Source organism: Mytilus trossulus, chromosome 3 (assembly GCF_036588685.1).
Source record: "Mytilus trossulus isolate FHL-02 chromosome 3, PNRI_Mtr1.1.1.hap1, whole genome shotgun sequence".
Lineage (NCBI taxonomy): Eukaryota > Metazoa > Mollusca > Bivalvia > Mytilida > Mytilidae > Mytilus > Mytilus trossulus.
The window spans coordinates 58,643,014-58,659,523 of record NC_086375.1 but is presented as its reverse complement, the minus strand read 5'-3'; the positions used below and the strand labels follow the sequence as shown (position 1 = coordinate 58,659,523).

General features: G+C 31.7%; 1 protein-coding gene across 1 annotated transcript in view; it reads right to left on the bottom strand.

Moving 5' to 3' along the window:
• Window positions 1–8,308: 8,308 nt before the first annotated feature.
• LOC134711974 (fibrinogen gamma-B chain-like) overlaps window positions 8,309–16,510 on the bottom strand; it is a 125,928-nt gene continuing 117,726 nt past the window's right edge. Inside the window, exon 7 of the mRNA XM_063573040.1 lies at window positions 8,309–11,901. Coding sequence (XP_063429110.1) covers window positions 11,660–11,901 — 242 coding nt within the window. The 3' untranslated portion in view covers window positions 8,309–11,659. The remainder of the gene's footprint in view (window positions 11,902–16,510) is intronic.

The window sequence follows — 16,510 nt, the reverse complement described above, 5'->3', positions numbered from 1 at the left end:
GAATTGCTTTACATGTTTTGTTGATATCATCGCAGTTGTTTAGAATTGATAAAATTACGAAAACGCGGCAGTTTTTATAGCCAATGAGACAACTTAAAGTAAATGTCAATGATGTTAATATTTGTGGTTCTTCGAACGGTGTTCAACGATGAGCAGAAGCCGCGTTGTATAGTAAGTTTATTTTTAATACTTCAAAATAAACTGCATATTTTGGCGGATAAGGGGAAATCTCGAGAAAAAATCTAAAAAAATGTATACATACGTATACGTTCGGTACTTCCAAATAACTAAAGCGTTTTGTAGACCATTTTTTCCAGGTCGACGGTCCAAGAACGTTTTATGTTAATGTAAACAACATAAATGCCAAAAGAACGTTATTCACTTGCTGTCAGGTGTTTGTGTCAAGTAGTAAGAGTATAAGACACTAGTGTATATCGTATTCTATTTTTAATTATCAAAATATAATCATTAAATAAGATGTCATGCAGGGAATACAATAATTTAGCAATTCCTAAACTGCAACCATTCCAGTATCCGCCAAAATATTAAATCAGATTTAGAATGGATTACTTTCTTCACAATGTTTTCTCAACATTGTATGCCAATTTTTATAGTTTGTTGAACTAACAAAAGTAGAAATTGTAGTACATACATCGTTTGATAAGTGATAAACGACCCTGTTTGAACTGTCAAAAGTCATACACAATTTATTTGTAATCAAACTTATTATACAGAAAAATATTTTATGTATATTTTATTATATCTGCGAATAAATAATTTATGATAATCGTCTTCATCAGATGAATGTATGAAGATAGTGATGATAATGTGATGAAAATAGTTCACCTGTTTTATTTTACAAGGGTTCAACCTATTATTACTTTTATGAAGCTGAAATTAGTTATCAAAGGTACCAGGATTATAATGTAGTACGCCAGACGCGCGTTTCATCTACATAAGACTCACCAGTGACGCTCATATCAAAATACTTATAATGCCAAACAAGTACAAAGTTGAAGAGTATTGAGGATTCAAAATTCCAAAAAGCTGTGCCAAATACGGCTAAGGTAATCTATGCCATGGATTAGAAAATCAGGAAATTTACAAAAATTAACACATTATTCAAATGCATGTCAACACCGAAATGTTGACTACTGGGCTGGTGATACTCTCGGGGACGAAACGTCCTACCAGCAGTGGCATCGATCCAGTGGTGTAAATAGTTATCAAAGGTACCAGGATGAAACATTGTTTTGCGAACTCGTTTAGTTTGATAATTGAACAGTTGTCTAGTTTCGGTTTTGTTTTGCAAACATTGCTATGGATATTTTTAATATTTAAAAATCAGGAACGGACAGGTTGTGGTAAGCAAACACCGAAATATTCCGATCGGTTGTGGTAAAAATATGGGCCGTCATTCAAATGTTTTAGCAATACAGGTTAGGTAGTCTATACACACTCACGAGAATCAGATATTTTGTCCAAAGTAAATGGTATAGGTTTAAAACTTAGTATAAACCTGATGCTTTGTCCGAAAAAAAGGGTCGCCTAATGAATAGTCAAAACGTCTAGAAGAAGCAAATGGATAAGTCTTTCATTAACAAAGGATTAAATAGACTCTGAATAAGAACCTGTCTGCATACCTGAATAAGGTTGCAGGAGGATATAATTGGAACATACGCACCGAGTAATAGGTGAATAGGAGAGTGTGCGATTATAGTCAAACAGGCAGAACAGGTCAGATAGTGCACAGTATAGGAGTGCACCGGTAGAATACAGCCAAATTGTAATAGTGCATACGTTAGCACTGGTTATTGCTGTGCACATTAGGTATGTTCAAAGGCAACAACACGCACTACACATTAGTTAACCAGTTAAAGATAAATATTTAAGAAACGGCGTATCTTCCAAAATCCAGGGGTAGACTCTGTTACGATACCCATAAGTCACTACAACAAGTACGTGATAGAATCAATGTTTTGTAGTGGGGAAAATAGGTGTAGATAATTGATTCAAATTTAAAGTTAGAAACAATTTAATGCAGTGTGTGTACTAAAAAACGACTAACGACAAACTACATTTTCAGCGAGTGTATAGTTTGTCAAAGTTTATGCAAAGTTTGCAAACGTATGTTAGAATCAAATGATCTCTTTGTGTACTCGCTAAATCGTTTGTATCTTTTGTGTCCAGTCTGTAACTGGAAAGAGATAATAAGATAACAACAATACATGTATGATGTCTATACTAAAAATTGCAATTTTATTTTTCATTGAAATGTGTGGTCTAAAAGGTTGTAGTTTAGATTGCATAGATAACTCTCGCATGAAGAACATCCTCCCGATAATAATAATAATAATAATAATAATAATAATAATAATAATAATAATAATAATAATAATAATAATAATAACAATTATAATAATAATAATAATAATAATAATAATAATAATAATAATAATAATAATAATAATATCTTTATTTAGAGAGAGTAACTCATTTGGATTACACCAATTTTCAATAAGGCTCTCTTAATACAATAATAATTACATTAAAAATAAACAATGCATCAATAATAATGATAAATAAAGATTATATACAATTTAAAATCCAATAAACACTTATGAAATGGCATTACAGTACAAATACGATGGTAATGTTAAAAGTACACAGATTTGTTTTCATGTTTACATTCGGATATTGTATTTGATTTCTTTATTGAATTAGGAAGAGCATTCCACACTTTTGGTCCAGTTAACGAGAAACTAGACTTATACAACTGTGTATTTGGTTTTGGAATAATAAAATTATCTGAGGATGAAAATATTGTATTATATTTTTGGTTTGCAGAAGCTGATACAATAAGACTGGACATATATTCTGGAGCTAAACCATTTTTTGCCTTATACATTAGTAATGATTTGTGATAAAGTATTCTTTGTGTGATTGGCACAATGTTACATTCGTGAAATAAGGTTTGGTGTTATCATGTTCGTCTAAAAATGTATTGACTGTCTCTAGTTTATTTGAATTTAATCATGTATGCAGACTCGAACTTCTCTTGAACTGAATTTTAATGTGCGTATTGTTATGCGTTTACTTTTCTGCATTGGCTAGAGGCATAGGGGGAGGGTTCAGATCTCACAAACATGTTAAACCCCGCAGCATTGTTGCGCCTGTCCCAAGGAAGGAGCCTCTGGCCTTTGATAGTCTTGTATTATTTTAACTTTTAGTTTCTTGTGTACAACTTGGAGTTTAGTATGGCGTGAACTAGTATATAATTTCTGACGATACTGGGTATAACTATCCCTTTACTCACTATAATATAACCTCCATACGTTGTATACAAAAGAGGGGCGAAAGATACAAAAATTAACACATTATTCAAATGCATGTCAACACCGAAATGTTGACTACTGGGCTGGTGATAGGTAAGGATATTACTTACTTCTTATCTTTCTTTCTTAGTAGTTCCTGTATGAAGTCAGCCTCATAATAATAAAGAAACAGGTCGTAAAAAAGAAGGACACAATTGGTTCTAATTGGCATTCCGACGGCCTGTTGAAAAACACGTTCTCTTAACGTAACAGATATGCTGTCAATCAAGAAATCAAGCATCTTGATAATGTCAGTTTCGAAGATTTTCTTTTAATCAGAATGGTTCTTTACAAAGAAGGATTTATCCCTCTCCAACACAAGATACTTGTATCTACGTATACAATACGGCGTTTTTCAAATTTCCATCTTTCATCGTAAACTATTTTTCCAAAATTATATTCACATAAGATCTAAGAAATACTGTTGTAAATGTCACTGCAATACAGATGCGGTGCACAACAAAGTCAATAGGACGTTACTTGGCAAGAAATTCTATAATCAAGTAGTTCAGGTGGTCGGCATAAAAATGTTACAAAGAAAATGACTGAAAGAGAGAATATAAAGAGGAACTCATATGAAAAGTAATCATAAAGTACATGTAAATCATAACTATAAAAATTGCAAATACCGCCCTTGCACGGGTAAATATCTCGTATTTACCTAAATCTCTTTTTAATTGTTTGTAAATTTACTATTAAAGAAAACTTAGATATTTGGTTAAGTATTCAATGCCGTTGTTCTACGGGTATACTTGCCTAATGGATTTTAATATGTGACATTGCTCATGCACACGGAACTCAGAATATACGTGTATGTTCGTATCATTCATTTGTATGGTAATTTAATAACTTTAATCAGAGTGATCACCGGTATGTCATTTTTTGTAGTGGTCATGGTCCGGTTTTTCTCGCATCGACTTTTAACTAGTCATGTCCAACACGGTGGGTATCGTAGCAGCTGATTCTTTTTAGTGAAACTTTGGATCATAATTTACAATCTAATCTTTTTGTAGTTTTGGTACTTCAGTTTCGACTCAAAATTTCCTTCCTTTTGAAATTGTTAGATGGCAAAATATTAGGGAGAAGATGGTAATTGTATTTTATGTAATTATTGTAACATTGGCGGCGCGATTCGTTATATTATAGCAAGTACAAATATTTGATTATTTAATGTTCGACAATAGACAGGTTTTTGATCTCCAATGACGCCACGTACATGTATAGTGAAATTATGTTAACTCAAGCGTATTAACAGACGTGTATTTGCTACTTTTTTACTTCTGTATTTTATAGACACATAGACAGGATGTTCTCTAGAAAACTATGGTATTCTGATACGTTATACAACCTCAGGGTACACGCTCTGTCGTTATGGAAAATTACTGCATGCTTTAATTAATATCTTATTTTTTGGAAATATTTTTAGAAATTCAAATGTGATTTCACTTTGTGTGTTTTTTTAGAATTTTAAATGTGACGTCACTTTATGTGTTTTTTAAGAATTTTAAATGTGACGTCACTTTGTACGTTTAGGCTTTGACTAACTCGGCTGTTAATTTTTATGTGCTCAATAAGGTTGTTTTATGTAATGTATCCGGTTTTTTTCTGTAGTTAGTCACCACTTCGGTTTTATCATGTATATCTATTATATAGTCATTTTATAAAATTTACTGTTTGCAAAAGTATGAATTAGTCTAAATAATAAGGATGTTCTTTTCCCAGGCAGAAACCATTAGACGTATAAGCTACAATTTTTTGGAACTTTTGGTCCACAGTGCTCTTCAACTTTGTATTCTTTTAATCTGAGCGTCACTGGTACGTCTTGTGTTGACAAAACGCACGTCTGATGTATTAAATTTTAAACCTGGTACTCTTTGTTAGCTATTATTCGTTTTTTTCTATGTCCAACTTATTCTTCCATTTATTTGTATTGTAGTCCTGTCATGTATTGTCGTCATTTAAATGTTATATTTAACATTGCCATATGAGCGGGATGTTTAGCATGCAATAAAATCAGGTTCAACCCACAGTTTTTTTTTCTTAAAAAGTCATGTACCAAGTCAGAAAAATGGCCATTGTAATATTATAGTTCGTTTCTGTGTGTGTAACATTTTATGTTGTGTTTCTGTTGTGTTGTTGTTCTCCTCTTATATTTGATGCGTTTCCCTCAGTTTTAGGTTTTTTTTTAACCCGGATGTGTTTTATTTGTCAATCGATTTATTAGTTTCGAACAGCGGTATACTACTGTTGCCTTTGTTAAATTACCTGTTATCAGCAATTCAACAAATCAGTTGACTGATCATGCCATTACAGTTTTAAGTTTTTCTTCAGATTCATTTTAATTTTAAGATATAAAACTTGAAAAGTATACTTTGATATAATTGTGAATTAAATAATTTAACAATTTGAAATTTTGGATTTTTCCAAAGATTAACATACAATTATATTTATTATTCTTAAAACAAACAGACCTATACATGCATTAGTCCCAGATATATGTAATTGTAAATCAAAATGATTCATATAATTTCTTAAAAATAATATAATGTTTCAGTTATGTTCAGGTCATAAATACACATGAATTATTTAAGGATGCATGCTGGAATTTCTTACCTAAATCAGAGACATATAATACAAAAAGAGTGTGGACACCTGTTGTGAAACAGGGTCTGGTTTACAAGGTGTTAGTAAAAACTTTTTTAACAGGTTGTGATTTTCTGTACCTTAATATACATGTCACACTGTGAAATTATATCTCAGAGACAGGTGTATATTCAATTAAACCCCATTATGAAACTATCAAATAAAGTAAACTCTGATGCAATTTATCAAGTGTTATTTTTTTAATATCATTTTTTTTTTATATTACCAAATGGTGTCTTTTTTTCAATAATACAAATCTAAAATCAAAACTACATGTAAATAAATATCTATATACGAACTCAAATTATATAATTAATGATGATAAATTAAACAATGAAACAGTTTATGTTATGCTTAAACATTCGCCCTTGCTTCGAGCAAAATTGAGAATGGAAATGGGCAATGTGTCTAAGATACAACAACCCGAGCATAGAATAGACAACAATAGAAGGTTTCTAACAGGTCTTCAATGCAGCGAGAAATTCCCGCATCCGGAGGCGTCCTTCAGCTTGCCCCTAAACAAATATATATACTAGTTCAGTGAGTACTTTTATCACTTTTATTAATGACTTTATTACCTAAGGAGATCTCGCTCGGTTTAAACGTGGCCGCGTGTTTTTACGGGAAATTCGCCGAATTGCCAATCTTTTGTATTTCAAGTCTCTGTCTGAACGTGACCACAGACATATTTATATCATATACTGATTATTCAATTTCTCAAAACTGTCCGAAAAAAACGTGGAATCGAACGATATAAACCTACGGTGCTGGGATTTGATACACATATATCATGGACTTGGAAAAGGTTGTTCAAGTGACCATAACGTTGCATGTTACATGTTAACATGAAGACCAGATGGTGAAATATTGCAATAACAATTAGTTAAAACACTGGATATACCTGTATTCTTCAAACATCAATTTCAAGGTTGGTCAAAACATGTCAATTAGAGAGAACTTAATAGATATTCATCCATGTGTCTTTAGAATTAAAATATAATGGTAAACTTGATAGAAACCTTGACACTGTTTATATTCTGTATATATATACAATCTACCTTGTTTTTTTATAAGATCCTTCCAAAGCTAAATCGATCAGTAAAGCAAACTTTACCAACAAAATGAACAGACTGGAAATTCATGTATTTACTTCGCTAAAAAATAAAACGCTAACGCTACGTATAAAGATATGGTCACATATATAAAAATTAAAGTACAATGAGCAAAGAGGATGGCATAAAAGATTTTTTTTAATAATTTAATAACTTTAAATCTACTCTCTTTGTTGTAGACCCTGTATGTTCATTATTTAAGACCCATCGATTAAAACTAAACTTTGCAATTCACAATTTGACTATTTCCCGCTAGTATCTGGTATCATTTTTTCATCTTAAATAGAGGAACAAACATGTCAAGGTTTTCCTCTTTTTAAATCTCAACCATTTTTCAAATGATAGCTACGTATTTGATCCGGGTTTATATTAATTCCGCAGAAGCAGATAGTAAACAGTATTCATTCTAATCGTAATGATATTCATTGACCATAACGACGATGAAAGCACATCATAAAATGACGCTTCGACATGCTAAAAGATTACAAGCACATAATATTATGACACATCATATAAAGATATTTGCACATAATATAAGGGAAAATGCACATCATATTAGGATGTTTGCACATTATTTAGGGATGTTTGCACATTATTTAAGGATGTTTGCACATTATTTAAGGATGTTTGCACATCATATAAGGATATTTCTAATCATAAGTACATTTGCACATACAACATATGGTGCACACTGAATAACTCGCTTAGAAGGATATTTTAAAGTGCTCTAAATTTTGTATGTTAGTTTGAAGAGACAGCAAAATATTGCAGTAATTTCTTATAATTTAATTCTTAATTCCAGCTAAACCGGAGTAAATCATGAAAAATGTTGATTGCTTCACGGTCACATAACAAAATTATGTTTATGAGCTGATAAACAAAACAAAGTCAGCCAATCGGAAGAAAAAAATTCCCGCCATACCTCAACCGTTATCGTCATCACAAAGCAGCTATGGCGCTTCATACGTTCATGTAGTTGCAGAATACCATCGTTGATCTATGAATAGAGTACTTGTACCGGGTGCGGGAGTTTAATTGTTCGATCTTATCTAAATACATTATTGTTTTCATGAATATAATATATTAGATATAGGTATATGTGGTGTGAGTGCCAATGAGACAACTCCCCATCCAAATAACAATTTAAAAAGTAAACCATTATAGGTTAAAGTACGGCCATCAACACGGAGCCTTGGCTCACACCGAACAACAAGCTATAAAGGGCCCCAAAATTACTAGTGTAAAACCATTCAAACGGGAAAACCAACGGTCTAATCTATATAAACAAAACGAGAAACGAGAAACACGTATAAACAAACGACAACTACTGTACATCAGATTCCTGACTAAGGACAGGTGCAAACATTTGCAGCGGGATTAAACGTTTTAATGGATCCAAACCTTCTCCTTTTTTTCTGAAACAATAGCATAACATCACAAAATAGAAAAATACACGATAAAATATCAATTGGCAAACTTAACTCAACCAAAAAACGTATGATTACACAATGAACGAATAAATTTGATCTGCGATATCTGAATACAAATGCACAGTTAATTAAATATTAGAGACAAACATTCATGACCAAAAAGCTAACAAACAAATTCAAACACAGGACATCATATTGTATGTTGTGATTTTTTTCTCTTTGATTCCTTTTGAATAACATACCTTGCATGTACAGCACCTTAGAGTGAGTTCATTTTCATGTAGGGCGCTAACATTTTCATTATTATAAGTATTATTATGTGAGCTTGTGAACAAACACACTGAAGGTTTAGAAAGCAGTATTAAATGTCATATGTAATATTTATCATGTTATCGTCCTAAATGAGTCATTATAAAGAAACATGCAAAACTATGTTATTTTACGTCTTTTATAAGTCACAGACATGAAAATATTTCAAAATAAACTGTGTATATGCTAGAAATGAATGTTTAGTGATACACTATTTACAGTTTACAGTATGTAATGTTATAAAACATCCTTAATGTTTTTTAGACCCTTGGACATAGCCAGAATTAACTGTTATGTTTTACTATTATAATACCTTTCAGACATGAAAGAGGAATTTCATTCTTATCATTTGTTATAAGAATTTATCACTTTATATCGTAAATAGAAACATTGTTCATGGTGTACCCTTATTAATATCATTTACCAAGAAAGATTTCATGAACTTTAATTTATGAAAAGATATTAATTGCAGAAACATGCACCAGAAACAGAATATAAAGTAGGGAAACGAAACGCTTATTTTGTAACTAAATCTGAAAATACTACTGTGAATCAATGATTAAGAAGTTACTGTCAATGGTGAGACCACTTTAATAAAATATCACCACTGACCAGTTAAGTAACCCAGCTGAATACATCATGACAATCAGCATTTTTATGTGTTTCTTTCGCGTTTGATAAGCGAAAAGTCATATGATTTTGGGAATATTATACTTATTTAACAATTCTGTTTCAATATAATGTTTTAATATCTGAGTTACTAATACAAAGTTTTCACAAACTGGTGTATGCTGGTAGCCCCAATGACACTATGTAGTAACACTATTGACATATTTAGTTATTGATGTTATGTTATCTAATTTGAGATTTTTAAGCCTAAGAATTATTTTTTCTTCTTTTTCTTTTGCTCAGTGTTCTTTGTAGTATGTTTAAATAGAATGCAAACCTATAAAAATAATATCAATAAGTAGTAATTTAAACCTTAATAACAAATTGGAACAGTTGTTTGAAATTAAACAATATTGTTTAGTTACTAAAATTAATTCATGATTTATATTGGTGATACGCTTAACATGATTCTTTTAGAGGATGACATGGATTTGTCGAAATTGACGGAACTCTTCACTTTTCCAATTGCATGTTGACCATTTGACAAAACTTCATTTTCACCATAAAAATTTACTCTGAGTACAGGCAAATAAATTACTTTACGTCATAGCATCCCGTAGATAATAAGATTTAATCATTCAGCATTAAATCAATTAATTAAATTGAGAGTATCGTCTGCTTTAATTTTGACGGACTTAAGCGTCTTTTGTTAACCTACATTTTTCATAAGCGGTTTTCCCGCTTTTATTTGGTATAAAATTGCATGCTTTTCGTGATTTGTTCATTGCGTGATTTGAACTCTGAAAGAACACAAAAACCCACCATATCCCACCCTTTAGAATATTTTTTCTGCTGTTTGTTGTATATTTTCAAATATGGCCAAAAGAAGCGTCATGGATTGGACAGAATGTTTACTGAATACATGTTTTACTGAAGGGCTGAATTTATCACAGTTGGCGTCCGGTAGCCCCGTTGCCATTTGGAGAAAACATATGATGGTCCTTCAATGTTTTTATCTTGGACATTAATGAGAAATTGTCGATGAATGCAAATTCGTTGGCCGGTTGATACATAGTTGAACTGTCCTAATAAATCCATGACAAAAAATTGCCAAAATTCAAACTTATTATTTGTTGTTTTTTATTATGATCATATATTAGTTTGTTTTACAATTTGTTCACATTTGTATAACGAAGTTAATCTGGAGTCGTTGGAAATTTGGAAATATTACGAGGGATTTCAACGAATTTGGGTTATCTTTTATCTGGTATATCGTATTCCTAAATTAACTTCTGTTAATTCTTTCGAATATTTAATAAATAAATTTCAGATATGTTTTATATGTTTACAAAATATAAAACTTGACAGAACTCTACAGTGCACTTTTTTACATTCCTACAGAAAGTGCTAAAATAAATTAAATTGAAAAGAGGTTGGGGAACTTTCCTACAGGTAATAATTAGCGTGAGCTGATTTGGTAGAAATGAACAATAGATAAATAAGAATGTGTCCTCAGTACACGAATGCCCCATTCGCACTATTATTTTCTATGTTCAGTGGACCGTGAAATTGGGGTAAAATCTCTAATTTGGCATTAAAATTAGAAAGATCATATCATAGGGAACATGTGTACCAAGTTTGAAGTCGATTGAACTTCAACTTCATCAAAAACTACCTTGACCAAAAACTTAAACTGAAGCGGGACAGACGGACGAACGGACGAAGAGACCAGAAAAACTATCGTAGGTGGGGCATAAAAATAGATTATTAGTATTCACAAGTAAAAATTTACAAACGGATTGCTTTTACCATTGTAGTTACACAGTGACACTGCAATCGACGGGCATATTTTTCCCTCTGTAAATAAAACAAAAGTTAGTACTGAAAGGAGAGACGAAAGACACCAAAGGGACAGTCAAACTCGTAAATCTAAAACAAACTGACAACGCCATGGCTAAAAATGAAAAAAACAAACAGAAAAACAATAGTACACATGACCATTATAAAGGCGTGTGCATTCCAATTTAAAATACCACTAATTAAAAACAAGGGCGTAAATAGTATGCCACATAAAATTGACCCTTTGAGTCAGGTGAATTTAAAATAAGAAATCATAATTATAATTGGAATTGTAATATGTAATATCGTCATGATAATTCAATCACTTTCCCTTCAGTAAGTATCATTTAACACTCCTCATCATCATCGTTGTGCTTTTTAATAACAGCGTAGAGGAGTTCTTCCAGGTAAACCAGTAAATTCCACCATAACTTTTATGCTTCCGGGTCAAATATTTTCCATTTAGATTTGAAAGTGTACAAATGTTACATTCATTAAACCACCATGCAGCTTCTTCTCTTTCTGCACATTGTGAAACATCCTTTGTTGTAAACTGCTCATGACAGTTGGTTTCTAGACTATTTCCTATAATATAAAGCAGAGGTTCATATTGGAAACACCTTAACATCTTGTCAAAATGATAATCTATTAAATTGAATAAAACTTCGCAAAGATCACAGATATATTTTCTAGTCTTATACATGTAAGTAAAAAGTATGACCTTATTTTTTTGAATTTAACAGTTGCCTATTACATGTTCTGAATTATATTTAGTGTTTGTTTTGAATTATTTTCATCTTCAATTTAAGTCAATAGTTGAATTAATATTGCATTGGATCATTCATATCATGTTTCAGACATGTTCCTCTAAACATACTGAACCAATATTGACTATTAATATATTATTTTGATATCTTTCGGTTACTTCTCACTCGATATACCTCGTCATGTCTACAATGCCCCTATAAAAGTTAGTACTTTAACATAAATTTGAACCTTCACGGGTAATATCATTGTCGAGCTTTCATCAATTTATTGTCAATTTGAAAATATTTTTTAATAGAATGTCATGCCGTAGATAACTGAATAACATTTTCTACAGACTCAAACTGTTCAAATCAATTTTATCGCAACATTATTTCATAGCAAATGTTTTTGGTTTGTATTTGACATCTAGAGAGATAAAGTTAATGGTTTCAGAAAATGTCATTGCAATAGATTGCTTTTCTACTTTAAAGGGACACTAGCTGTCGAATTCATGGTCACCGATTTGACTCAAATTCTCATATTTGATTTATAACAATGTAAAACATTTTTCCAAACTACCAAAAGTCTTAAATAAACAGTATACAGAGCATGGTATAGATAATATGTAGGTTCGTTTCGTGTGTATGTTAGTCAAGACGCCATCTAATTAACTATTGAAGAGACCTCAGATGACCATATAAGCGATGTAAACATGAATAACAATATTAATAGATTAAACCAACACGTGCAATTGGATTTTTATAGGTCTGTTTGATTTATCTTATAGATTAAAAATGTATGTGTCTCATTGTTTTTAACCGTATAAGAATGATTTCGGTGTTGATATGAATATCAATTATATGGTCATTTTTATAAATTTTCTGTTTACAAAATTTAGAATTTTTCGAAAAACTAAGGATTTTCTTACCCCAGGAGTAGATTACCTTATCCGAATTTGGCACAACTTTTTTTGAATTTTGGGTCCTCATTGCTCTTCAACCTTTGTTTTTTTTTGTTTTTCAACTATTTTGATCTGAGCGTCACAGATGAGTCTTATGTAGACGAAACGCGCGTCTGTCGTATTAAATTATAATCCTGGTACTTTTGATAACTATTTATATAAATCGATTCAGTAATCAAATGATTTACCGTAGTTTCACTTTCATTGTTGACATACTTATTCTTTAAATAACCTGTACACGTATAATGCATGCGTTGTCAATCTCTAGCGAGGGGTTAAATTGAAGTTCACATGAATACGGATTGTATGAGGTCAGCTAATTCACTTGCAAGTGAAACAGTAATTATCAATGTTTCATCGCTTAGTTTGACAAAATTAAACCATTTTGGCTGCTAAAAGCGAATTATTATTTCACTATTTCACTTTCATTATTGATTGAACAAAAACAAATCTTACTTAAGATTTTTTATATATCTCGTAGCTAGTGCCCCTTTAAATAGTCAATAATTGTTTGACGTAATGGCGGTTCGGATGCGATACAAGGACTTTCAAACAGAAAATTCACATTTACAACATGCGAAAAACAATCTTGATGTTCAAAAAAGCCCTTTTGGAAGTGACACTTTGTTCTCGCGTTACCGTTTGGTTGAAATGTGAAGGTTAACCAGGCGTGTTAAAGGACTGTTTATGACATCTGTTTTAATTGTTTCCTAAACTGGATAGATAACTAGTATAAATAGTTATATTAATGTTGTATTGGTTGTAATGAATGTAATATAAGTATCCCTATAATCGTCTGTTAAAGTAAACAATGTTTCCCCGTAAGATGAAACCCCAATCAAGCTATCTAGACGAATGTTTTCGTTAACTGTTTCTCATCTGGTGCTGCCTTATATGAATTTTTATCTGTTCGACAAAATCTAACATGTCTTTTTTAATTGATATATGCTTGGACTGGACGAAAAGACTTGCCTAAGATCTATCAGTGTTCTGAAAGTAATGATTTGATTTAGCTGCTCAAAACAATTTATTGCTACTTATAACCATTCTTCTATTACTAAAATCAAAGAAACTTTTGATTCATATGCAATGTGTAAGCGACTGAACATAGCCTTATTGACTGTATACGTCAAATGCCGTCGATATTGTAACCGATTTTATTCAAATTCTCATATTCGGCTGATAACATTTTTCAACGAATATCCCCCAAAAAAGAATAAAAATAAACATTTTACGATGCGTAAACTCGAAATAAAGTATCAGAATATCGTGTGTAGTCAAGACGCCATATAATTAACCATCGACGTGACCTTCCAAAAACTTCCGACGTTAATATAACCCGATGAAAATTATTAACATAGCTATAAATATTGTGAACTCGTGCATTTTAATTTTTTCGAAGTTTATATTTATATTTTAAATCGTTATCACCTGTATAATGCCGGCGTCACACATTGGCTTATAGATCAGCGTGCACCAAACGTACAGAGAAAATCGACTAAGTCGATATACATTAGTTTGAAGCCAGAGGAACGCTTAGCAATTGTTAAACGCGCGTTGCATAAGTTTGAAGTACGTCGAAATACAAAGGTATACGCTTTGAGAACGCTACAACTTTAGGAAATTTAAGCAACATAACAATTTTCATCCAGCTCAAGCGTGTGACTAACGTATACATATACCCTACACGTTCGTACGCTACAAGCGCGTTGAAAACGCTACAGATAAGTTTGAGACACGTTAAGGGCACGTTGTATACGCTTCAAGATCGTTTGACTTTAACGTATGCGGATGTGTATGTAACAAACACATCATAAAAGAGCATTTGCATTAATCAAGTATTTGCTGGCGTATCCGTATCGACGTATCGTATAACACGTATATGAGAAAAGAATAAATTAAGGCTAGTTGGTCACGATGCAAATATTTAATAATGCCTTAAATTTTCATTGATATCAGGGTAAATCATGATTTTAAGCAAATCTGTTTGATACGTTTACATCGATCCGTGCACGTATCCTGATACGTGAATAATGCAAATGCTCTAAAGAACGTCCAAGATACGACCAGGACGCGTCTCAAATACATTCAAGAAACATTTTTCCTTCATAGCGTGCATTCCATTAAAGCAAGACTAACACCAGGCATTCGCCAACAAACGTTTCTTGAACCCCCGATAAACGCTTAGTTTTGCTTCTCGTTCGTCCAATATACGCTTAAAGCTCGTTGGGCACACGTTACAGATATGCTTGACAGGTTGAATGCATCCGAAATTACTAGCGTGTTGGCAGCGTACATGCCTTTTTTAACAGGCCCCGCGTACGTTCGAGCTTTACGCTGATGTGTGACGCCGGTATAAGAACAAGTTTTTGTAGATGGAATCAGCAAATCAAATGATTTCCCTTGTTTCACTTGCAATATTGACATTCTTTTCCTTTTACTAGCTGAACACGCATAGTTGATGTGTTTGGGGGTTTAATTGAAGCTCAATTGAATTCAGATTTAATGAGGTCAAAATATTCACTGGCAATTGATTAATTAACAAAATATGTTTATTTGCCTATTTTTATAAACCTGAACCAAACTTTCAGCTAAAACCGACTTAGTATTTTACTATTTTACTTTTATGTATGATAGAACAAAATATATTTTGACTAGTTGTGATATCGACAACCCTAGTGTTATAATTTTTCAGTAATACAGAGATTTCTTTTTTAAAAATCAAAAACGTTGCTATCTATACGAGCGAATCGATTAAGTTGAGATATATAAACATCATAAGATGGTGACAAGTGGACGTCACCATCTAACAATGGATAATTAACAATTATAGGAAATAAACAATCACCCGTTTTAGCATAAGCTGTTAGCATAAAATTTATTTCAAGTCAGTTCGGCCGAATAAATCTCTGTAGAGAACATATTGAAGTCATTATTGAGAGCCAATATATCGTCCAAATATCTAAAAGTGGTATTATTTGTTTTTAATCAGATGTTGTTTCAATAGATCTTTGTTGAAGTTTTAATAGCACTGGAAGCTTTTGAAACCCGGATTGGTTGGGAAAATGTATATTTCATATGCCGGTAAAGTTGATATATTGTTGCTAATGTAGCATGTTAACATATTGTAATAAATATTCATAATATCTAATAAAATTTGTAAATTTAGCTTACAAAGTCATTATATTTGAATAAATTAACATTCGTTTATAGTGGAAAATTGTGTTAACGTTGAGTAAGCTACAATTAAAAATTGCTTGCTAGTCCGGCTCTGTGATTAATATGAGATAACTCTGGTTAATTTTCAATCAATCTATCATGAAGGGGAGATAAATAATTCGGCTTTCATTCATAGTATTTTTCAAAAACAAATGAATGATTCTTTATATGGTATGTAATTAAACTTATATTCGTACACTAATAACAAAAACTGAAATATATTGAATTAATACATTTTGTTATTTTTCAAAATTAAATCAAAAACCT